This window comes from Lepus europaeus, chromosome 23 (genome assembly GCF_033115175.1).
Source record: "Lepus europaeus isolate LE1 chromosome 23, mLepTim1.pri, whole genome shotgun sequence".
Classification (NCBI taxonomy): domain Eukaryota; kingdom Metazoa; phylum Chordata; class Mammalia; order Lagomorpha; family Leporidae; genus Lepus; species Lepus europaeus.
This window is the reverse complement of record NC_084849.1, coordinates 25,073,107-25,096,816: the sequence shown is the minus strand read 5'-3', so window position 1 is coordinate 25,096,816 and position 23,710 is coordinate 25,073,107. Positions and strand designations below refer to the sequence as shown.

The window sequence follows — 23,710 nt, the reverse complement described above, 5'->3', positions numbered from 1 at the left end:
TAGCCTACAATGCTTCAGCAAGGTGGGGTGTTCAGTCTGATTTCACTCTGTGTTCGCCAAGAAACAACAGAATTTGAGTAAGGCCATGGACCTCGGCAGTCACCACACCAACTCTCTTGCCAATGCCTGGGTTCCTCTATAACACCTCTGATAGAGGAACACTTGCTGCTCATTCTTTTCTGGACCACTCCATCAAAAAAAATTCTCCCTTAAAAGCAATCATAGAGGCCGGCGCTGTGGTGCAGTGGGTTAACGCCCTGACCTGAAGCACCAGCATCCCATGTGGGTGCAGGTTCGAGACCCAGTTGCTCCTCTTCCGATCCAGCTCTCTGCTATGGCCTGAGAAAGCAGTAGAAGATGGCCCAAGTCCTTGGGCCCCTGCACCCATGTGGGAGACCCAGAACAGGCTCCTGGCTCCTAGCTTCGGATCGTCTCAGCTCTGGCCATTGAGGCCAATTGGGGAGTGAACCATTGGATAGAAGACCCTCTCTCTCTCTCTCTCTCTCTCTCTCTCTCTCTGCCTCTCCTCCCTTTGTGTAACTCTGACTTTCAAATAAATAAATAAATCTTTTTAAAATTTTTTAAAAGGCAATCATGATGATGGTAATTATAGCCAATCCTTATAGTGGAGCATTATTTCATCCAGTGTTTTCAACAGTGCCGAACCCTTGGCTATCATTTAGAATGCTTTTAAGTGAGGAACCTAGCTTTAGAAAAAGGGGTTCTCTTCCCCAGGATACTAAGAAGTCAGGATTCAATCCCAGTCCTGTCTGATTCCAAATCCTGTAATCTATCTCTGTACTATCCTTCTTCCTTATTCTGAGTAAAAATTGTACCTAAAGTTCTCTGGTGCAAAAATAATCCCTTCTTTCACATTAAAATCTATCAACGCTAAAAGAAACCCTCCTTATCCATGTCCTTTTATAGTCTATGATATTCTTACTCATCATGGAGACATTTTTTGTGGTGGAGGTACTGCTGCCTGCTCCATGAAAGCAGGAAAGCATTGCCCGTTTTCAGAACCATGGTCAGCTGCCTGTGGCTCTGCATCTATTGCAGTCACAATTTCAGAACTGAAAGATCTTCAGTAATCGAGAGCAGATTCTATCGGATTTGGGACCATAGGCAAAACCTCTCGCTCCCTGAGTCACAATTTGCATGTCTGTCAAATGAGATGGTAAGACCAAATGACCTCTAGGGCCCTTTCCAAAGCTGTGATCCTATGATGTTCCTGGCCAGATTCAGAACTTGTTCTGTTGCACCTGTGCTGTCTTTTAGACGGAGTGATGAGACCTCCAGCTCAGCTGAAGATCATATGACCTTGGGTCCCCATGCTTCTGCATAACACACACCTCCATAACCACCTTCCATGTGTGCACCCCTCTGATGTGGGCAGGAAAAGGCCTAACACTGAAGTTGAAGAAGAAACTCCAAGGATAAGTCTCAGGGCAATGGCTAAGCGTCCTCTCACTGGGCTTTCAGATTCTCTCAATCTGATATAGTACAACATGAGATTCCAAGAGCTTTCATCTCATCCCATTAGCCTGTTGTCACAAGAACTGAATATGTCTGGTTCTATCTACTCTCAGTTCATAGGCTGCAACAAAAGACCCCCAACTCTTCTCTTATCCCTCGTGATGCCTCAGATAAAAACAGGGTGATAAATTCTACACCCACACTTACTGAGCACTGTACAATATGAGGTATGCGGGAAGTGGAACGATTCTGAACCTCCCAAGGTGTATTTGTTCATCTTACCCCCACTCTGCTCCTCTCTTGCTTCTCAAGGAGAGATCTGAGCTTTGACAAAGGCATTTAGTGAAGGCTTTGATAAGGTTTGCTGACATAGGAGTAATTTTCTTGGCTTGGGAACCAGCTATAAGGCGTCAATTACCTATTTCAATGGCCTCCTCTGGAGCTTCTGGAATGACCTCCTCTCCTGCATCCAAGTCAATGCGCTCCTCCTTGCTGTTACGCAGGCTCCAGCACAGACGATAGAGCTGCATGGAAAGCCAGACAGGTTAACAGAAAGATCCAAAAAGGGTCTTGGGCCAAGATGTCGGGAGAACAAAGAGATATGCATCAAGAAAGGAGATGGGGCTGACACCGCGGCTCACTAGGCTAATTCTCTGCCTGTGGCGCCAGCACCCCAGGTTCTGGTCCCGGGTGGGGTGCTGGTTTCTGTCCCGGTTGCTCCTCTTCCAGTCCAGCTCTCTGTTCTGGCCCGGGAGGGCAGTGGAGGATGGCCCAAGTGCTTGGGCCCTGCACCCCATGGGAGACCAGGAGGAAGCACCTGGCTCCTGGCTTCGGATTGGTGCAGCGTGCCGGCCATAGTGGCCATTTGGGGGGTGAACCAACAGAAGGAAGACCTTTCTTTCTGTCTCTCTCTCACTAACTCTGCCTGTCAAAAAAAAAAGGGGGGGGGGAGCTGGGATGCGCCCTCTAAGTAGCTACAAAAATGTAGTTAACTGTCCTACCCACAGCATTATCTAGTACAAGTATGTTGGGATGGGAACTTAGATGTAAATCATATAAGGATAATTCAGAAAACTCATGAAAAAAATCAAAAATAAGTGTATTTTGTTGCAAAATATTTTAAAGTGCATGAATATGAGGAGTCCTCAAAAAGTTCATGGAAGTGCATATCATGAAAAGTCTATTCATGGATTTCAAAAAACTTGTGCACCAGGATATAGACTTCCTGTTAAACTCTGTTGGTGGGAATAGCCACCACGGAAAACAGTGTGAGATTTCTTAAAAACATAGGAATAGACTTGCTATGTGAACCAGCAGTGCCACTTCTGGGTATATGCCAAAAAAACATCAACACGTTATATCAAAGAGATTCCCGCACCACCATGTTTATAGCAGCACTGTGCACAATAGCCAGAATACGGAATCAGCCACAGTGTCCATCATCAGATGAATGGATAAAGAAAATGTGAAATGTGTGTGTTTGCATATATATAAATGAAATTCTATCATTTACATCAAATGATTGAAACCTGAGGACATCATGTTGAGTGAAATAAGCCAGACACAGAAAGAAAAATACCTCATGTTCTCTCCTATATGTGGGAGTTAAAATTTTTAAAAATTAAAAGGCAAAAACAAAAAAGAAAGAAACGCCTGCTAATATAGTGTATTTTCTAACTTAAAGCCTGCCAAACAAGTTATTAAGAATGATATACTGGGGCTAGTGCTGTGGTGTAATGGGTAAAAGCTGCCACCTGCAGTGCTTGCATCCCTTATGGGGTCTGATTTGAGTCCCAGCTGCTCCACTTCTGATCCAGCTCTCTGCTCTGGCCTGGGAAAGCAGTAGAAGATAGACCAAGTGCTTGGGCCCCTGCACCTGCACCTCTGAGAGACCCAGAGGAAGATCCTGGCTCCTGGCTTCAGATAGGCACAACTCCAGCCATTGTGGCCATCTAGGGAATGAACCAGCAGATGGAAGACCTCTCTCTCTTTCTCTGCCTCTGCCTCTCTGTAACTCTGCCTTTCAAATAAAGAAGTAAATCTTTAAAAAAAAAAAAAAAGAATGATATACTACTATAGTTTCAGTGAAATAGACATCTTTTCCTTTGATTATTGTTTATAGCCCTTGCCTACAGTCCTGCTGAACTATGTATGATCTTTTTACTTATTTGTTGAACTCTTTATTTAGTGAAGAATTAAGCCTTTGATTATAATGTAAATAAAAATATGCTATCTAAAAATAAAAAATAAGAATAAAGATTTTAAAATTTTGCACCAAAATAACCTTAATCAGAGACTAAAAAACTGCCTCAAATCTAGAAATGTTTTTTGGATGAATGAATTCTTTTTTACATGTGATAAATGAATTTTTTCCTTTAGCGCTCATACTAGAAAACAAGACTGACAGCAGTGTAAGATCATATTTTTGTCCTATGTCAAACTGTAGAAATAAGAATTTGTGATTCATTAGAATAACATAGAATTAAGGCACAATTTCTAATGACATAGTCTAAAGCATGAACCAGAAACCTGAAGAAGTCTGAAAATCAATGCAACCATGCCCTTTGCTCTCTCTACTTCAAGATCTAAGTGTGTTTGGGGCTGTAATATTGTCCTTTTTTTATTTTCTTAAATAAAAGGAACCTTTTATTTAAGGAATACAGACTTCATGCATTGCCTAAGTACCACTGCAGGAATATAGTGATTCTTCCCACCATACTCGCCCTCCCACCCACTCTTGCACCCCTCATCCTCCTCCTTTTCCCATTCCCAGTCCCATTCTCCACTAAGATCCATTTTCAATTAACTTTATACACAGAAGACCAACTCTACACTAAGTAAAGAATTCAACAATTTGCATGGAAAAAAAAACCAGAAAACAAAACAAAACAGAAAAAAATTGTTTCTCAACAAAAGTTGAGACAAGGGCTACTCAAAGTCATTGCATCTTGAACTTAATTTCACTTCCTTTTTTTTTAAACTTAACTAACTTTAAAGAAGCACCCAAGAGTAATACATCTTTTGCAAGCACTTAGACATATTATAATAAACTCTTTGAGGACAGAGGTCCTGCATGGGAAGTTAATGCACAGTGACTCTTGTTGTTAATTTAACAATTAACACTCTTATGCATGATGTCAGTGATAGACCGAGGCCCTTGAGATGAGCTGCCTAGGCTATGGAAGCCTTTTGAATCCACAAACTCTATCAGTATTTAAACAAAGCCATAAGCAAAGTGGATGTCCTCTCCTCCCTTCAGAGAAAAGTACATCCTTCTTTGATGACCACTTCTCTCCACTGAGGTCTCACCCACAGAGTTCTTTCATGTAGGATATTTTTTGGTCACAGTGCCTTGGCTTTCCATGCCTGAAATGCTCTCATGGGCTTTTCAGCCAGACCAGAATGCCTTAAGGGCTGATTCTGAGGTCAGAGTGCTATTTAGAGCAATTGTAATTCTGAGTCTGCTGTGTGGACTGCTTCCCATTTAGAGCATTTTCTCCTCTTTAATTCTATTATTATTAACAGACCCTTAATCCTACCCATTTGATCAGTTTAACACTCAAGATGGTATTTTTACCACCCAGCTTAAGGGGATTTGGGGTTCTATGGCAAGTTTTTAAACTGTACCCTTAGAAGTAAGTCTGTAGGAATGTATGCAGAACTATATAGCTTTACAATTACAAACTTCATATACTTCATAAATACAACTTCAGGAACATGATGGTTCTTCCCACCATGCCCACCCTCCCACCCATATTCCCAACCTCTCTTCCTCCTCCCTCTCTTATGACCATCCTTATTTTATAATAGATCTATTTTCAATTGGTTTTATACACATATGTTTAACTCTATGTCAAGTAAAGAGTTCAACAAATATAAAAAAAACCTGTTCCTCAACAGTCAAGACAAGGGCTGTTCAAGTCATTGCTTCTCAAAGTGTCAATTTTACTTCTATAGATTGCCTTTTAGGTGCTCTATTAGTTATCACAGGTCAGGGAGAACATGTGGTATTTGTCCCTTTGGGACTGGCTTATTTCACTAAGTATGATGTTTTGCAGATTCATCCATTTTGTTGTAAATGATTGAATTTCTTTTTAAACTGCTGTGTAGAATTCTATACTGTACATATCCCATAATTTCTTTATCCAGTCTTCAGTTGATGGGTTGATTTCATGTCTTAACATTTGTCTTTCTGTATCTGGCTTACTTTGTTCAGTTCCATCCATTTTGCTCCAAATGACACAATTTCATACTTTTTGATAGTTGAATAACACACACACACACACTTACACACCAATTATTCAGTTAATCATTTTAGTAGACTTCATGAAGTATCCTTGTATTTGTGTATGATTGTATAAAGTGTTAACAAAACCTTTCTCTTTCTTTATAGACAAGTATGATCTTGAGTTAACTGTCTCGTTCTGCTTCCTTGGAACCATGCAAGGGTGAGACGTCATTGTGTTGAGTCACTAGACTCCATTGCCTGTAGTGAAAATGGCTCACAACTGGTCTTCTTTATTTGAATTGGGAAGGCTTAGATGAACCTTAAGTCAATGCAGGCATCTAGAAGAACACTTATAATTATTAAGACTTAAACAATTGGACTTTGTTATTGTGTCATGGTTTCAATGTCCCCTTCAAACTCATGCTGAAGTTTAATTGCTATTGGGACATGACTAAGAGGTGGGGCCTTAAGAAGTGAGTAGCTCATGGGTAGTCTGTCCTCATTGGATTAGTGTTGGGGGTCCCAGGAGCAAGTTGCTGATACAGTGATGGATTCACGACCGCATTCTCCAGCCCTCTTGTGCTCTCTTGCCATGTGCTGCCTTCCACAGGGCCCTTGCCACAGGGCAGCCCTTTGATCTCAGCCTCCATAACCTTAAGCCAAATAAACTTCTCTTGCTTGTAAGTTATCGAATCCATAAGACATAATATTAGAAATGTCTTGAATTCTACAGGCAACTCTTTGGTGCCTTAATTGTATAGAATTCAAGAGATAACTCATAGTCTTGGTTTCTCCATGTGAAACAAGGGCAGGATGGGTCTCACAAATGGATACTTACATGCACATCTGGAATGGGCTTGGTGAAGAGGGAGACAACCACAACAGTGATGATAGTAATGACAAAGAGGATGATGGCAAAGTACAAGTAGTGCACACCACAGATAATCGTGGGACAGTTGCTGGGTTCCATGCAGCTCCCGGTTCCATAGGCAAACTCAGTAATCATACGGGAAATCCCAATCAGAAATCCGAGGACCAGCCCCCAAAAGGCTCCCTGTGGAAGAAAACCCTTGGTCAACTACTGCTGAACTCAAAAAACAGCTGGGTACTCTAGTGTTCCTGTAGGGAGAGAGGAGACAAAGGCAGAAGAATGATGATGAAATGGTAGCTCCAGGCCATCTGAAGTTAGAGCCCAGGAGCCCAGAGTATGGCTACGGAATGCTGTATCAGAGTTGTCAGGGGGCCTATCATGATTCAGTGACATGATTTCACCTGGAACACAAAACAAGGATGCATAATATAGTTGTGGTGAAACATCCAATAACTGGTATAGAATATCAACCCAACACCTTCATTCCAAAATTCTCTTTCCTTTGAAAAACCACATGAACCTCTGCACCTGCACTTGTGGTCCCCACCAGCATCAAGACTGGGTAGAAAACATACAGCATTAGTTGGGAGACTACAGCCAGAAGAGGGGAGTGAGAGAGACGGTGGACCCAGTACCAACACCCAAGGGGCTCAGTCTCCCTCTCAGAGAGCCCCAGTGGGCCCCGGCAGCTTTCCAATGCAAGCCTTTAGCAGAATATCCATTTCTACCGCAGAGCTCTGGGAAACAGAATCCCTCTTATGGATAAAATGCACGCCCACTCGGGAACTCGCATGCTGGGTGGGCTTTCCCGGATATGTCAGAAAGATACTCACAGGCTCGTTGACTCTCTTCCAGAAAATAGCAAGCAGGAAGACGGCAGCAATGGGTGGCCCCAAGTAACTGGTGATGGACTGGATGTAATCAAAGAGCTGCCCACTCTGGGCTGACTGCACAATGGGCACCCAGGCGATGCTGATGCCAATCAGGACCAGCATGAACAACCTGTAATAATCACGGCCCCACGACAGAATGTAAGTAAGTAACTCTATGTGAAGAAATATATGCAGTGCTGTGTATTACACACACACACACACACATGAGTATTTCAAAAAATTCCTGGAAAATGGAATTAAAAGGTTAAATGTAGGGACAGGCATTTGGTGTGGCAAATAATTTGTCACTTAGAACATCTGCATCCCATATTAGACTGCCTAGCCCGGGTCCCAGCTCCTCTGCTTCTGATTGGTCTTCCTGCTAATGCACACCCTAGGAGGCTCAAGTATTTGGGTCCTTGACACCCATATATGGGAAACTGAGATTACGTTCTGGGCTCCTGTCTTTGGCCTGGCCCAGTTCTAGTTGTTGAAGCTATTTGTGAAAGAACCAGCAATGGAAGATCCTGTCTCTCCATCTCTCTTCTGTGTTACAATAAAATGACAGTAAGTAAATGAAAATTCAAAGCAAATGTTTACTTTGGTATAAAAATTTTTTAGCCAGCGCCGCAACTCAACAGGCTAATCCTCCGCCTTGCGGCACCGGCACACCAGGTTCTAGTCCCGGTCGGGGCTCCGGATTCTGTCCCAGTTGCCCTTCTTCCAGGCCAGCTCTCTGCTGTGGCCAGGGAGTGCAGTGGAGGATGGCCCAATACTTGGGCCCTGCACCCCATGGGAGGCCAGGAGAAGCACCTGGCTCCTGCCTTCAGATCGGCACGGTGCGCCGGCCACAGCACGCCAGCCACGGCGGCCATTGGGGGGTGAACCAACGGCAAAAAGAAGACCTTTATCTGTCTCTCTCTCTCACTGTCCACTCTGCCTGTTAAAAAATTTTTTTTTTTAATATATGAAGGGTCTTTTCACTATATATTTTCTGTGACCTTTTTCAAGTTTATTTACCAAGTAAAATGACAGAATGACAAAGAGAGAGGAAGAGACAGAAAGCAATCTCCCATCCACTGGTCCCTGCCGTAAGAGAATTCAGCTTTGGGAGGCAGCAGAGCGTAGGAACAGGCAGTCCTGGATTCAAGTTCTTATGCTTTTTGGGGGGCATAGGATGTGGTGCTTAACCTCTCTGAGTCTCAGATTCTCCATTTGAAAACTGAGAACGCTGTCACTGCCTTGGCAAGGTTGGAATAAATGTCAGTGACAATAAAAGACCTTGTGAAGAGCAGGTACTCAACAGATAGCAAAAACCGTCATTACCTCCTTCTCTGCCTGATTCTCCTTAATAAAGTTAAAAACAGCAGCCAAGGGGGCCGGCGCTGTGGTGCATCGAGTTAATGCCCTGGCCTGAGGAGCCAGCATCCCATATGGGCGCCGGTTCTGGTGCTGGCTGCTCCTCTTCTGATCCAGCTCTCTGCTATGGCCTGGGAAAGCAGTAGAAGATGGCCCAAGTCCTTGGACCCATGCACCCACGTGGGAGACCCAGAACAGGCTCCTGGCTCCTAGCTTCAGATAGGCGCAGCTCCGGCCATTGCAGCCATCTGGGGAGTGAACCAGCAGATGGAAGACCTCTCTCTCTGTCTCTACCTCTCTGTGACTCTGTCTTTCAAATAAATAAAATAAATCTTTTTTAAAAATGCTTTTAAAAAAACACCAGCCAAGAAGAATTTTTAAGGGAACAGTCTAGGTAGGAAGGGACACTGCCAGGTGACTTCAGCTCTCCTCCTTCGGGGATTCACTTAACTCCTGTAAAGACTGAGGATTCCCTTACAAGTTCTTACCTATGCCCTTGGTTTAATTAGATAGATGACTGCGATTTCCTTACCTCGCAAAAGAGTCTGAAATTGCCCTCCACAAAGCAGTGTTTTCACCTACTCCTGTCTCCCTCTGGAATGCCCTTCCTACCATCCCCCACTTGCCCAGATCCCACCCCCAAGTCTGGGCTCAGCTCAGGTTCTCCCTCCTCCAAGGACAGCATGCTGCAGCCGTCTCCCTCTTATCTGAGCCCCTGACTGGTCTTCCAGTCCCCGGAGCAGACTTTGGGATGGTTCCATGTCACCGTGAGCTTGTCCAGAGCTGTGACAAGTCCCAGGGCGATGGTCTCGAGATGCACATCCTAACGATGGCTTAGGAGCAGGAGACCCAGATCCATGAGGTGGCAGCCCACTTGCCTTCTGCTCTCGCTGGAAACCTATCCCTTGCCTGACAACCCAAGGACTTTTGCCACCTTTCCCAAGGAGACTGACCTGCCTTGGGCCCAAGGAGAAGCATACAGAAGTGACATGCTGTTGACCCCCTACCAGGGCCCCTGCAGCATAAATAATGATGATAATGAGCACACTGGACCCATGCTTTAACCAATGCTTTCAGGATCCTGTTGTGTACAAGGGCCCTTCAGAAAGTTCATGGAAGATGGGATTAGAGGACACATTTATGCAAAACATCTTGAAATCCATGCATTTGAGGGTCTTCAGCAAGTTCACCAAAGGAGTGCCCATGTGGCCTTGCAGTTAAGATGCCTGCATCCCACACTGAAGTACCTGGGTTCAGTTCCCAGATGTAGATCCTGACTCCTGCTAACTGCTAATGCAGACCCTGCCAGCAGTGCTGATTGTCCAAGGAATTGGGCTGCTGCCATTCATCCATATAGCAGGTCTGGGCTGAGTCCCCAGCTCCCAGGGCCAGCCCAGCCCAGTTCCAGCCATTGCAGGCATTTGAGGAGTAAACCAGTAAATGGAAGCTTTCTCTCTCTCTCTCTCTCTCTCTCTCTCTCTCTCTCTGTCTCCCTCCCTCCCTCCCTCTCTCTCTCAAATAATTCTTTTAAAGCTCATTTTAAAAAATATATACATATTATGAAAAAATATGCATGGATTTCTACAATCTTTGGCATAAAATCTTATCTTTTAATTTGTTTTACCCACCAACTCTTTGGAAGCATCCCCATATCACTAGTCCATTTGGAAACGATAAATGAGCACAGGGCTAGGTGTTGTAGACTTCACAGAGTCTACTCACAAGCACAACCCCATTGGCCCTTCACAAGGATGCTTCAAAATGTTGCATCAAGGGGTTGACGCATCACAGGCCTTGGGGCCTGGAAGACAGCCAGTGTGAGGAGCCACGGTGCACAGAGCTGAGATGAGCAGCGGGAAGCAGCATGAAGGGTCTTAAAGAAAGACCCGATCTGCTACAGAATTCTAGTGCCGCCTCTGCCACGGACCGCACCATCTGGGTTTGGTCAGGACAAGTTTCACTCTCTCACCGATCGCCTGAAGGTTAGATGACACAACCTCTAACTCCAGAGAGGCACTGCGTTCTCGCTCTTCAAAGTCAAATACCACTGAAGGGTAGAACTGCCCACAGAGGCTACTCCCTCTCTACTCCGGCATCTTCCAGTCATGAACCTCTCTGATCAACCTTTCCTGGCAGAGGGGCTGGGACTCTGGCGCAATCCGTGAAGTGACGGTGTTGCCACCATCCCATGGTGCAGCACTGCTTCAAGTCTCAGCTGCTCTGCTTCTGATCCAGCTTCCTGCTGATGTGCCTAGGAGGGCGGTGGTTGATGGCTCAAGTTCCCTGCCACCCACATGGGAAACCTGTTGGTGTTCCAGGCTCCTGGCTTTGGCCTGGCCCAGCCCTAGTTGTTGCAAACATTTGGGGGGGGGGTAAAACAGAAGATATCTCTCCCTGTCTCTAGCCCTCTCTTTCTCTCTCCATCAGTATGCTTGCAACTAAATAAATAAATAAACCTTTAAAAAAAAAAAGTTTCCTGGTGGAGGAAGCTTCATTTACCTTCCTGCGATCATGAGCTCCCTCTCAGATGCTTTCTTCCGGATCTTGGTGTAGATGTCCATGGTGAAGAGGGTGCTGGCGCTGTTGAAGATGGAGGTCAGGGAGCTCATGAGAGACGCCATCATGACGGACAGCATCAGGCCCCGCAGCCCTGGAAGAGAAGGAGTTTCTGAGTGGCACAAACGCATCTCGGTCCACTGACGCTTGGAAAACACGAGAACTCAAGGCTGGCGTGCCTTCTGAAACTGCGCCATGTCCTCCAGTCTCGTCATCTACCAAGGCGAGACATTTTTATTTAAAGATTTATTTATTTATTTGTAAGGAGGAGTTACAGAGAGAGGGAGAGGGAGAGGGAGAGGGAGAGGGAGAGGGAGAGGGAGAGGGAGAGGGAGAGGGAGAGGGAGAGGGAGAGGGAGAGGGAGAGGGAGAGGGAGAGGGAGAGGGAGAGGGAGAGGGAGAGGGAGAGGGAGAGGGAGAGAGAGTCTTCCATCCACTGGTTCACTCCCCAAATGACCACAATGACTGGGGCTGGGCCAGGCTGAAGCCAGGAGCCAGGGGCTTCTTCCAGGTCTCCCACATGGGTGCATGGGCCCAGACATTTGGGTCATCTTCTGCTGCTTTCCCAGGCACACTAGCAGGCAGCTGGATGGGAAATGAAGCAGCCAGGACTCTAACCAGTGCCTGTATGGGATGCATTCCTCAAGAAAAACAAAGAACTGGACTGTGGTTTTAAATTATTAGTCCACTGGGTGCTGCAGGCCATGGCCCAATCTCCTGCGCCACAGCGCCAGCCCCAAGACCGGATATATTAAGAAATGAGCTGTGGCTCCTTCCTTGCCACCATTGAGTTAGAGGCCCAGGTATGTTTAAGATTCAGCTTCACCCATAACCCACCATCATGGCTAAGGGACTTATTGCTGCAAGGATGGTAAGAGGGCTGAAAACCACCCTCACTCGTGCTGGCTTAGCACATGTAATCCTGAGAGCAGCCAAAACCTCGGACAAGCATCAAGCCCATCTTTGTGTGCTGAGCCTGTGTATGTCAAATTCGTGGAAGCCCTTTGTGCTGGACACCAGGTCGACCTAATCAAGGTGAGAACCAGATACGAGGGAACGGGTAGGCCTCTGTAAAGCCAACAGACAGGTTGGTTGCTGTTGTATAGTGATTAAGAACTACAGCAAAGAGTCTCAGGTCAAGGATGTCATCAAATAGTACTTACACTTCAAATGTAAGAAATGAATAGGAGGCCAGCATTGTGGCACAGTGGGCAAAGCCACTGCCTGCAATGTCAGCATCCCATATGGACATTACTTCATATCCTGGCTGCTAATGGCCTAGGAAAAGCAAGGGAAGGTGGCCTGAGTGGGCCCCTGCCACCCATGTAGGAGGCCTGGATGAAGCTCCTGGCTCCTGGCTTCAGCCCTGGCCCAGCATCAATCATTGAGACCATCTGGGGAGTGGACCAGTGGATGGGAGATCTCTCTCTCTCTCTCTCTCTCTTTCTCTCTGTCTCTCTCCCCTCTCTCTGTTACTCTGACTTTCAAAAATAAATAAATAAATAAATAAATCTTTTAATAAAATAGAGAAGAATAAATGAACAATTAAAACTGTGACTCACATTCCTCAAGAAAAACAAAGAAATGGACTGTGGTTTTAAATTATTAGTCCACAGGGTATGTGTTTAGTTACTTTGGGTTAAGCAGCTACTTGGGACATCCGCCTCCCATATCAGAGTGCTAGTTTGAGTTTCATATACTTCACTTCTGATCCAGCTCTCTGCTAATTCCCCTGGGAAGCAGTGGGCGATGGCTCAAGTGCCTGACTTCCTACCACCCATGTGGGAGACCTGATGGAGCTCCTTGCTCCTAGCTTTGGCCTGGCCCAGCCCTCAGTGTTGCAGCCATTTGGGGAATGAACCAGCAGATGAAAGATATCTCTCTCTTTCTCTCTCTCTCTCTCTCTCTCTCTCGCTCTCTCTCTCTCATTTCTCAAATAAAGAAATAAATCTTTTTTAGGTCCACAGTCGCCAACAAAGTAGAGACAAAACACGAACAGATTTCATAAAGTTGAAGGAGAATGAGACTCAAATGTTTGTTTTAATTCAAAAAACTTTGAAATCCATAGCTTCTTCATAATACTTGTTTTCCATGAACTTTTTGAAGAGTCCTAATATTCTAAATGTTCTTTTGAAACAAATAATAACTAGCAAATCTTTTAATTCCATTTTCCATGAAATTTTTAAGTGTCCTCATATATACAGGGCAGACAATTTGCAGTTGAATGATGCTGGTATGTGTGCTTCCACTGGAGAGGGCTATGTTGTGGTGTCCCACCCAAAACATTCACAGAATAACAGAGATTTAAACTAGGATTCAAAAGATGTGGCTCTTAAGAAAGTGAAAAGACAGCCATGGAACAGGAGAAACACATGCATATCATAAACCTGGTACTGGTCTAGTATGCAGGCTTTACAAGGAACTCCTGCAACTCAATACTAAAATAAATAAAATAAAATAAAATTTAAAAAAATAGCCAGGTTAAAAATAGCAAAGGATCAGAAAAGGCACTTCTCCCAAGATATACAAATGGCCAGGAATGACACTAAAATATGCTTGATGTCAGGAAATTCAAATCAAAGGCACGGTGATATAATAGTTCACCCTCACAAGAACAGCTAAAATAATAATAATAACACAGACAATAATAATAATAATACAGACAATAACACGTGTGAGAGATGTGGAGAAATAGGAATCCTCTGCAGCCGGTGCTGTGGCGCAGCGGGTTAAAGCCCTGGCCTGAGGAGCCAGCATCCCATATGGGCGCCGGTTCTAGTCCCGGCTGCTCCTCTTCTGATCCAGCTCTCTGCTATGGCCTGGGAAAGCAGTAGAAGATGGCCCAAGTCCTTGGGCCCCTGCACCCACGTGGGAGACCCAGAGGAAGCTCCTAGCTTCTGATCGGCACAGCTCTGTCCATTGCAGCCATCTGGGGAGTGAGCCAGTAGATGGAAGACCTTTCTCTCTGTCTCTACCTCTCTCTGTAACTTTGTCTTTCAAATAAATAAAACAAATCTTTTAAAAAAATAGGAATCCTCAGACATTTCTTGCTGGAAATTTAAAATGGTAACAGCTACTGTGGAAAAAATAGCGGTTTTTCAAATAGTTTCCATATTATCTATCAATTCTACTCTTAGATATCTGCCAAGAGAAATGGAAATCCATACTCACAGAAGCATTATTTAACATACCCCAAAAGTAGAGACAATACAACAGAACTACTGAATGGATAGACACACAGTGGAATATTACTGTTCTTCAATAAAGAAACATAAGAGACAAAAATACACTAAAACATGGACAAATCTTGAACTATGATGCTAAGTGGCCTCAAATGGGTGAATATTATGATTGGTAGATCATAGTTCAATCAAGTTGTTATTTCAAAAAGTCAAGGGTTCTGTTTTCAACTCTGATACCAAGCAAGTTAGGCAAGCCTATAGGCCCCACCCATTTTGTTCATTTTTATTGATTTTATTTTATTTTGAAGGAAGAGAAAAAGAGACAAAGAGGTCCCATCTGCTGGTTTGCTCCCCAGACGCCCACAACTTCGGTTGGACCAGGCTGAAGCCAGGAACTCAATCCTGACCTCCCACATGAATGGCAGGGACCCTGCGACTAACCATAACCATAATCCTAACCTTAATCCTTACCATCACCTGCTGCTTCCCAGTGTGTGCATTAGCAGGAAGCTGAAATCAGGGCAGGATAAGGACTCAAACCGTGGCACTTTGACAGAGGCACTCCAACCAGCAGTGTAACCACCAGGCCAAACACCCACTCTTAGGCCTCATTTCTTGATGTGTTAAATGAGGATACTACCGGGGCCAGGGCCGTGGCACAGTGGGTTAATCCTCTGCCTGTGGTGCCAGCATCCCCATGTGGGTACCGAGTTCTAGTCCCGGCTGCTCCTCTTCCAACCCAGCTCTCTGCTGTGGCTTGGGAAAGCAGTAGAAGATGGCCCAAGTGCTTGGGCCCCTGCACCCATGTGAGAGATTGGGAGGAGGCACCTGGCTCCTGGCTTCAGATCGGCACAGCTCCAGCCGTTGCGGCCATTTGGGGAGTGAACCAACGGAAGGAAGACCTTTCTGTCTGTCTCTCCTTCTAACTGTCTGTAACTCCACCTCTCAAATAAATAAATAAAATCTTTTTTTAAAAAATGAGGATACCACTACACCTGCCTAAACCAGAGCAAGGGATTGTTGTTCTCAAGTTTTCCCCGTCGTGGGAGCCATGGCTGACTACAACATGTATCACTCTATCTTTGCATTCAAACAAGGGTGCAGACAGGGTTGTACCTGTCCTATTCAAGATAACTCACATCCTCATGTCTCTTTTCTCAGTAGCCTCACTATCTTCCAGTATTTCTAGGTTGGGTACTTCAAAATGCTCATGAAAAATGCAACAAAAAAAATAGGTTTGGTGCAAAAAAGTTTGCATTGCATACACATTAAACATTTTCATTACACATTTTCCATGAATCTTTTGAAACCTGCCCTGGCTAGGAAAACCAAAGGTATAGAATATGTATTCTGTCTCTATTAACTTTCAGCTTGTTAGATTTTAGTCCACATACATGCTCTTTTTGGAACATACTTCTGTCATTCTTCTTGATTATATATGTAAATAATTTTATGAGTCTCATCTACAGCCTTGCCAGATTTTTTTTTCAAATTAACAGACCTCTTATTGATTAAAATACCACAAGACATAATCCAGGTTATTATGATCTTACGCATCAGCTTGCCGAGCTATTCCTGAGACACAGATGCCATCTAAAATGTTTCCGCTATCCTTGTTTTTAACTGTTTTTTCCTTCTGAACCAAAGCAGCTGAACTTGAAACAAGTTCAGTGCTAATTCCTTCAAGGACTAACTCGTCTTTCTGGGCTTGAGATACCGAACAAGCAACACCTGGCCTTATCCAAACCCTTAGGATGTACTTCTCACCCAAGAAATTTCAGATTTCAACAAGAGACCCAATCTCCTGAAAAACCACGTTGACGTGGAAAGAGCACCCACAGACCTCCCAAGGTCATGCATGAAGTCTGTGTCCAAGAAAAAAAGACCCTCCCAAATTCCCCAGTTCCAACTTTGAGCAGAGTCAAGCAAACAAGATGGCAGACACAGAGTTGGAAAAGTCACTTCCTGTCTGTAGGTCTCCATTTCCCCAAGTGTCAAATGAAGGTTTTGATGAGATAATCTCTAAATATCTTTTCAGAAATCATATATTGTAAGGTTATTCTAAATATTCTTGGATAAAACGTTTGAACTTTCGATCTCCTGAGACTTCCTATCCCAACCAGACTTGTATCCCTCGGGCCAGAATTGGGTTTTTCTTCCATGTGAAACATAAACTGCAACACCAAAAATCAGCTCCCAAATGCTTAGCTGGACTCAGAGTTCAGTCATAAATCTCCTAAAATAACATCTTCTTTACAGGGAGAACCCCCCTCAAATTCCATCCATCTGCAACCCCAAGTTTCCTTATCGTAGAACTAAAATCACGCCTTTTTATGTACAGTTTTCTTTGAACATCCTAGCAGGTAAAATTCCCTTGAACGTTGGACGTTTAACTCACAGCTTTAGGTTCTGCTTGAGAGAAGGTTGGGTTTTGTTTTTTTTTTTTTCATTTTCATTGATAAATAAAGATTGTATACATTTATGGTGTACAGGGTGTTGTTTTGCAATACAGTGAAGTAGCTAAGCCAAATGAATTAACATGCGTATTGCCTCACATACTTATTATTCTGTTGTAGCGAAACACTTAAAATCTACAGTGAGCAACTTTCAAACAGACAATGCATTGCTATTAACTATAGTCACCACATTATCCAATAGATAGCTTGAAATTATTCCTTCTGTCTAACTGGAATTTTGTATCCTTTGATCAACCTCTTCCCAATCCAAAACACCTCAACCCCAGGTAGCAACTATTTCAACTCTCTGCTTCTTTAAGTTCAACTTTTTTAGATTCCACATATAAGTGAGATTGTATGGTATTTATCTTTCTGTGTCTGGCTTATTTCATTTAATGTGCTTGAGGCCACCCATCTTATCACAAACAATAGGAATTCCTTCTTTAAGAGTGACTAGTATGGCCAGTGCTGCGGCTCAATAGGCTAATCCTCCACCTTGTGGCTCCAGCACACCAGGTTCCAGTCCCGGTCGGGGCACCGGATTCTGTCCCGGTTGCCCCTCTTCCAGGCCAGCTCTCTGCTATGGCCCGGGAAGGCAGTGGAGGATGGCCCAAGTCCTTGGGCCCTGCACCCGCATGGGAGACCAGGAGAAGCACCTGGCTCCCAGCTTCGGATCAGCGCAGTGCGCTGGCCGCAGCGGCCATTGGAGGGTGAACCAACAGCAAAAGGAAAACCTTTCTCTCTGTCTTTCTCTCTCTCTCTCTCTCACTGTCCACTCTGCCTGTCAAAAAAAAAAAAAAAAAGAGTGACTAGTATAGATCACATTTTTTTAGGTTGATTCTGTGTCTTGGCTATTGTGAATAATACCGCAGTGAATATGAGATTGCAGTATCTCTTCAACATAATGGTTTCGTTTCTTTCAGATATGGTCTCGTAAGTGGGATGCTGGTGTTATATGGTGCAGTTTTATTCTTACTTTTCCCAGGAATCTCTATACCATTTCCCATAGTAGCCGTACTAATTTACATTCCCCCTATTAAAGAGATTTGAAAGATTTTCTAGATGAGCGTGGAAAAGACATGCTTTTTCCCTAACAAATTTTCAATTCATCTCCTTTTCACGCCAGACTGATAGATGAGTCCCAAAACTCACAGCACCCAACCAAGCCATAGGTCTCGTTCCCACTGAAGGAAGATATGTTCAAAAACTGAACACACCCAGAATGAGGCTTTCCCTGCCCTCCCCCTAGGCTCAGAAGCGGTGTTGCCCCAGAAAGCCCAGAGAAATCCAGATGGAACCTAAACCCAACTGGCACCACCGATCTCCCAGGAAGTCCTCTCACCATTGGGCATGAGCTCCACCACCAAGGTTGGGAAGGCAATGTTGGTGCAGCCAACCCTGGTGCCGCAGTATCTCTCACATTCCGAGGGCACGACGCAGGCAACTTTGTCTGGAGAGAGATGAAAAGCCACATGATCAAGCAGACATCAGGACAATTGCCCCAAAATTTACCTTCTTAAAACAAGACTTCTCAGAGGACATTCCTACCACAACCCTGAAGTGGTTCCACCCTTCCATGCCATGTCCCTGCCCCACCAGTCCAATACATCCTCAAATTCAGAGTAGGAAGGAAGGACAGTTTCAAAGCAGAGGGAAATTTACGAGGTAGAGGTAGAGAGAAAGTGGCCTTGGATTGGAAGGAGACATGATCTAGAGTCTTGAGGAGAATTCTAAAAAATCTGTGTAGAATTTACATCAGCGAACACCTATTAGGTACCTCATCTGGTGCAGCTCCATATAACATTGATTCATCATTGCACTGTCTCAGTTTTTTATACATAAATTGTGTAATATCCATTATAATATGAACCGTTCAGTTAGCTATCTAGTCATCCCTTGGTATCCCTGGATGACTGCCCCAAATCCCCATTACCAAAATCTATGAATGATCAGGTCCTTCGTATAGAAGGCATATAGAGGGGCCAGCACTGTGGTGTAGTGGGCCAAGCCTCTTCCTACGATGGCGGCATCCCATGTGAGTGCCAGTTTGAGTCCCAGCTGCTCCTCTTCTAAGCCAGCTCCCTGCTGTGGCCTGGGAAAGCAGTAGAGGATGGCCCAAGTGTTTGGGCCCCTGTACCCATGTGGGAAACCCAGAGGATGCTCCTGGCTCCTGGCTTTGGATCTGCCTAGCTCCGGCCATTGCAGCCATTATGAGAGTGAACAGCGGATGGAAGCCCTTTCTCTCTGGCTCTCCCTCTCTCTGTCTGTAGCTCTGCCTCTCAAATAAATAAATAAAGTCTTTTTAAAAATGCATATAGAACCTGTGCATATCCTCTGGTGTACTTTAACTCATCTTTAGATGAGTTACTTAGAATACTTAGAATATATGACACTATGCAAATGTTATGTAAATAGTTGTTTACTCTGTTGTTCAAGGAATCCTGACAAGGAAAAAAATGTCTGTACATGTTGAGTCCAGATGCAATTTTTTTTTTCAAATATTTAAATCCACAGCTAGTTGAATACACCATGCACAAACCCAAGGATTCAAATGGCTGGCTGTATCTTTCTTTTTTAAAGATTTATATAGTTACTTGAAAGGAAGAGTTACAGAGAGAGAGAGAGAGAGAGAGAGAGAGAGAGGAATCTTCCATCTGCTGGTTCACTCCTCAGATGGCCGCAATGGTCAGGGCTGGGCCAAGTCAAAGCTAGGGGCCTGGAGCTTCATCCGGGTATCCCACATGGGTAGCAGGGGCCCAAGCACTGGTGCCATCTTTCACTGCTCTTCTCGGGCCATTAATTAGCAGGGAGCTGGATGAGAAGTGGAGCAGCCACACAAACCAGCACCCATATGGGATGTCGGCATCACAGGTGGTGGCTCTACCCGCTAAGCCATAACGCTGGCCCCTGTGTTTTCCTCCTGACAGGTGGGAATGTGAAAACACTATGAGGAGAATGCAGCCAGTAACAGCAAGTGTCTCCAGACTGTCTTGTCTTGACTTTGGAGGACACGCACCAAACTGTCACTCTGGGTTTGTTTTTTTCTTTTTTTGTCATTATTTTACATGGCAGGAAACAGTTTAGCCTCATGCTGGCTACCCGAAATTAATTAAAAAAAAAAAAAACTGCAAATGGCAAGGCTGGAGCAGGTCTTAGAAGAAGCAAGGGACGAATCTCTCACCCTACACAGCAAAAGGCAAGGCTCAGGGTGACTTTAAGGAAATTATCCCGGAAACCCGGCCCAGAGCCTCAGATAATTAGAGACTGGCTGGCTGGGAGCCTCTGACATGGAAATTGGAAATGACATTACACACACACATACACACCACAAGCCTGGGATTGGCCAGGAGAGGAATAACAGCTGAGCAAATAGGAGTGGGGGGGGGGGGACAATCAAGAGGCATGTCACAAACTTGAACTTGGAAGATGTGTTTGGTTTTAAAGAAAGGAAAGCAACTGCCAATGTAAGAAATGGGGGGGAACAACCCCAAAAGTTCTGCATCTCGGGAACAGTGAGAGCTGGCTTTTATCACAGCAAAGGAAGAAGAGGAGGGAGGGGAGCAGGAGCAGGGAGCTACAGGGCTTTAGAAGTGCCTGGGAGGTGGACGGGTGGGGAAGAGAAGCCCGTGGGTGCAGCGGGGAGCTTTACCTGTGTACAGGATACGGCTCACCATCCCCATCATCACTATGAGGAACATAGGCATCACCTTCAGGTACCCACACAGGATGCAGCCGGCCTTCACGTGGGACATGTTCTTGGCTGACAGGCAGCGCTGCACAATGACCTAACAGGGAGAGCCGAGTGAGGGCAGGAGGGCAGGCCAGAGAGCCCGCGACACCACCTGAGATGCCAGGTCTCCGTCCTGTGCCATCTCTGTGTCGCCGGGGCTCAGCAGCCTGCAGGTCACGGGAGCCCGTCCCTGCCTTTCTTAGCCCGATAAGCCACAGACAGACAAGAGCTCCTGCAGCCCCATGGGGGAGAGCCTGGTCCGTCCACCCACCCTGCACGTCCAGCTTGGGTACCTGATCAGTGCACCAGTACCACAGGGTGAGGATGCTCATTCCAAAGACGAGCCCAGGCCAGGGGATGTCCCCGGTGATGGCATCTCGGAAGATGTGGAAGGCGTCTTCCCTTGGGGTATAGCACTTCTGTGGGATGGAGGTGTTTCCGTCGTAGATCTGGCTGGGAATGGCTTGCATGTACTTTTTTGTGAAGGCCTCGTACCCTCCCACTTCGTGAAAAGCTAGAAAGCACAGACACAGAAACAAACTTATGTCACACTCCACACTTTGTGGTGGCTTCCTCCTATGGATGCCTGAGAGACTAGGGGGACCCAGCCAACAGAGAGCCCTCACTGCATAGGCTTGGGCAAGTCCCCTTCCTGCCCTATCCCTCCCTTAGGCCATACAGACCCAAAGCAATAGTTTTTTTTTTTTTTTTAAGATTTATTTATTTGCTTGAAAGGCAGTTACAGAGAGGCAGAGTGTGTGTGTGTGTGTGCGTGCGTGTGTGTGTGTGTGAGAGAGAGAGAGAGAAAGAAAGAAAGAGAGAGAGAGAGGTCTTCCACTTGCTGGTTCACTCCCCAGATGGCTGCAACGGCCAGAGCTGCGCCAATCTGAAGCCAGGAGCCAGGAGCTTCCTCTGGGCCACCGACACAGGTGCAGGGACTCAAGGACTTGGGCCATCTTCTACTGCCTTCCCAGGCCATATCAAAGAGCTGGATCGGAAGTGGAGCAGCCTGGACTCGAACCAGCGCCCATACGGGATGCCAGCACTTCAGGCAGCGGCTTTAACTGCCATGCCACAGCGCTGGCCCCAGCAATAGGTTTTGAAAGTGCTCCATGCAGCCAGCACTGTGGCATAGAAGGTAAAGCCGCTGCCTGCAGTGCTAGCATCCCAAGTGGGCACCCGTTCAAGTCCCAGCTGCTCCACTTCTGATCCAGCTCTCTGCTATGGCCTGGGAAGGCAGTAGAAGATGGCCCAAGTCCTTGGGTCCCTGCACCCGTGTGGGAGACCCAGAGGAAGCTCCTGGCTCCTGGCTTTGGATCAGCCCAGCTCTGGCCATTGTAGCCATTTAGGGAGTGAACAATGGATGGAAGATCTTTCTCTCTGTCTCTCCTTATCACTGTCTGTACTCTACCTTTCAAATAAATCAAATAAAAAAAGACAGAAAGAAAGTGCTTCAATTATAATCTTCTTGACAAAAGGTTTGCATATAGCCTAGCAGTTAAGACACTGCTTAGGGTGCTCATGTGCTATCAGAATGCCTGGGTTAGAGTCCTGACTCCAGCTTCCTGTTAATGCAAACCCTGGGAGGCAGTCACCCATGGGGGAGAGCTGAATGGAGTTCTTAGCCTTGGCTTCAGCCTCCTTCTCCCCACCCACCCATCGTGGGTATCTGAGGAGTGAACCCGCAATGGGGCAGAGCTCTCTCGCTCTCTCTCCCTTTCAAATAAATAAAAATTTAAAAGAGAAAAACAAAAGGAAAGATGTTTGAATTATTAAATGGAAGACTTTGGTTTTGTACCACATGCAACGACTTTTTTTTTCACTCTCACCTCTGCTATGAGCCATGGTCCTTGGAAATCCAAGCCCAGACCCAGAGACACAAAGGGACCACCAGCCCAGGTCCTAGTGCAGTGGCCTGGACAGGGAATGGAATCTGGAACCCGCCACCTGATAGTTGTTGGTCCTTAAGTCAATCATGCTAGCCCCTGCCTTGCCCATCCCAATGCCAACCAATAGCGACTAAGGGGAAGAGCTGGGAGACAAAAGAGTAGAGAGCACATACTGGTCTTTGCAGGACACACAGAGGGTCTCGTGCACCAGAAAATAAAATGCATTTTGTAGCCTCCCATAACAACATCCCTACATCCAGGGCTTCCACTCTTGTCTTTAGCATCACATCAGCAAGTAAAATTTCAAAAACAAACACTGGGAGGGCTACTACCATCGAGTGGTCATTTTTTTTTTTGCTTTTTTTGTTTGTTTGTTTGTTTTTTAAGATTTTTATTTATTTATTTGAGAGGTAGAGTTGCAGACAGTGAGAGGGAGAGACAGAGAGAAAGGTCTTCCTTCTGTTGATTCACTCCCCAGATGGCTGCAACGGCCAGAGCTGCACCGATCCGAAGCCAGGAGCCAGGTGCCTCTTCCCGGTCTCCCACGTGGGTGCAGGGGCCCAAGGACTTGGGCCATCTTCTACTGCTTTCCCAGGCCATAGCAGAGAGCTGGATTGGAAGAGGAGCAGCCGGGACTAGAACCGGCGCCCATATGGGATGCCGGCGCTGCAGGTGGAGGATTAACCTACCACACCATGTCGGCCCCAAGTAGTCGGTTTTTTAAACGTTGTCAAACAAGGGCATTGAAAGGATAGGTATCACCTCCTGTCAATAAGTCACCAAAGAAAAGATACTTCACATCAAAGTATGGACAGCATGCTGTGTGGACATCAAAGCGGACAGCATAAAATCTAAGACTGAAGACTCAACATTTGGACATCTCTACTTGGGTTATTTAGCCTCATCCTGTCTTGCTCAATTTCTCTGCAGACAGAGCCCCATGCTATCATGTGAAGTGGTCCAGGCTCACAGTGATGACCAGTGTGTGTGTGTATGGCGAGAGAGAGAGAGAGAGAGAGAGAGAGAGAGAGAGAGAGAGAGAGAGAGAGAGGCAAGAATCCGGGTGTTCTCTGAGCCAGCCCCAACCTGAA

The 23,710-nt window shown here is 45.6% G+C and overlaps 1 protein-coding gene across 1 annotated transcript in view; it reads right to left on the bottom strand.

Moving 5' to 3' along the window:
- The window catches only part of SLC5A1 (solute carrier family 5 member 1), a 75,529-nt gene that overhangs the window by 3,136 nt on the left and 48,683 nt on the right, over positions 1 to 23,710 (bottom strand). Inside the window, exons 8-14 of the mRNA XM_062181967.1 lie at positions 21,024 to 21,244; positions 20,650 to 20,785; positions 18,343 to 18,450; positions 11,306 to 11,456; positions 7,409 to 7,577; positions 6,543 to 6,758; positions 1,895 to 2,000 (exon numbers count right to left, since the gene is read on the bottom strand). Coding sequence (XP_062037951.1) covers positions 1,895 to 2,000; positions 6,543 to 6,758; positions 7,409 to 7,577; positions 11,306 to 11,456; positions 18,343 to 18,450; positions 20,650 to 20,785; positions 21,024 to 21,244 — 1,107 coding nt within the window. The remainder of the gene's footprint in view (positions 1 to 1,894; positions 2,001 to 6,542; positions 6,759 to 7,408; positions 7,578 to 11,305; positions 11,457 to 18,342; positions 18,451 to 20,649; positions 20,786 to 21,023; positions 21,245 to 23,710) is intronic.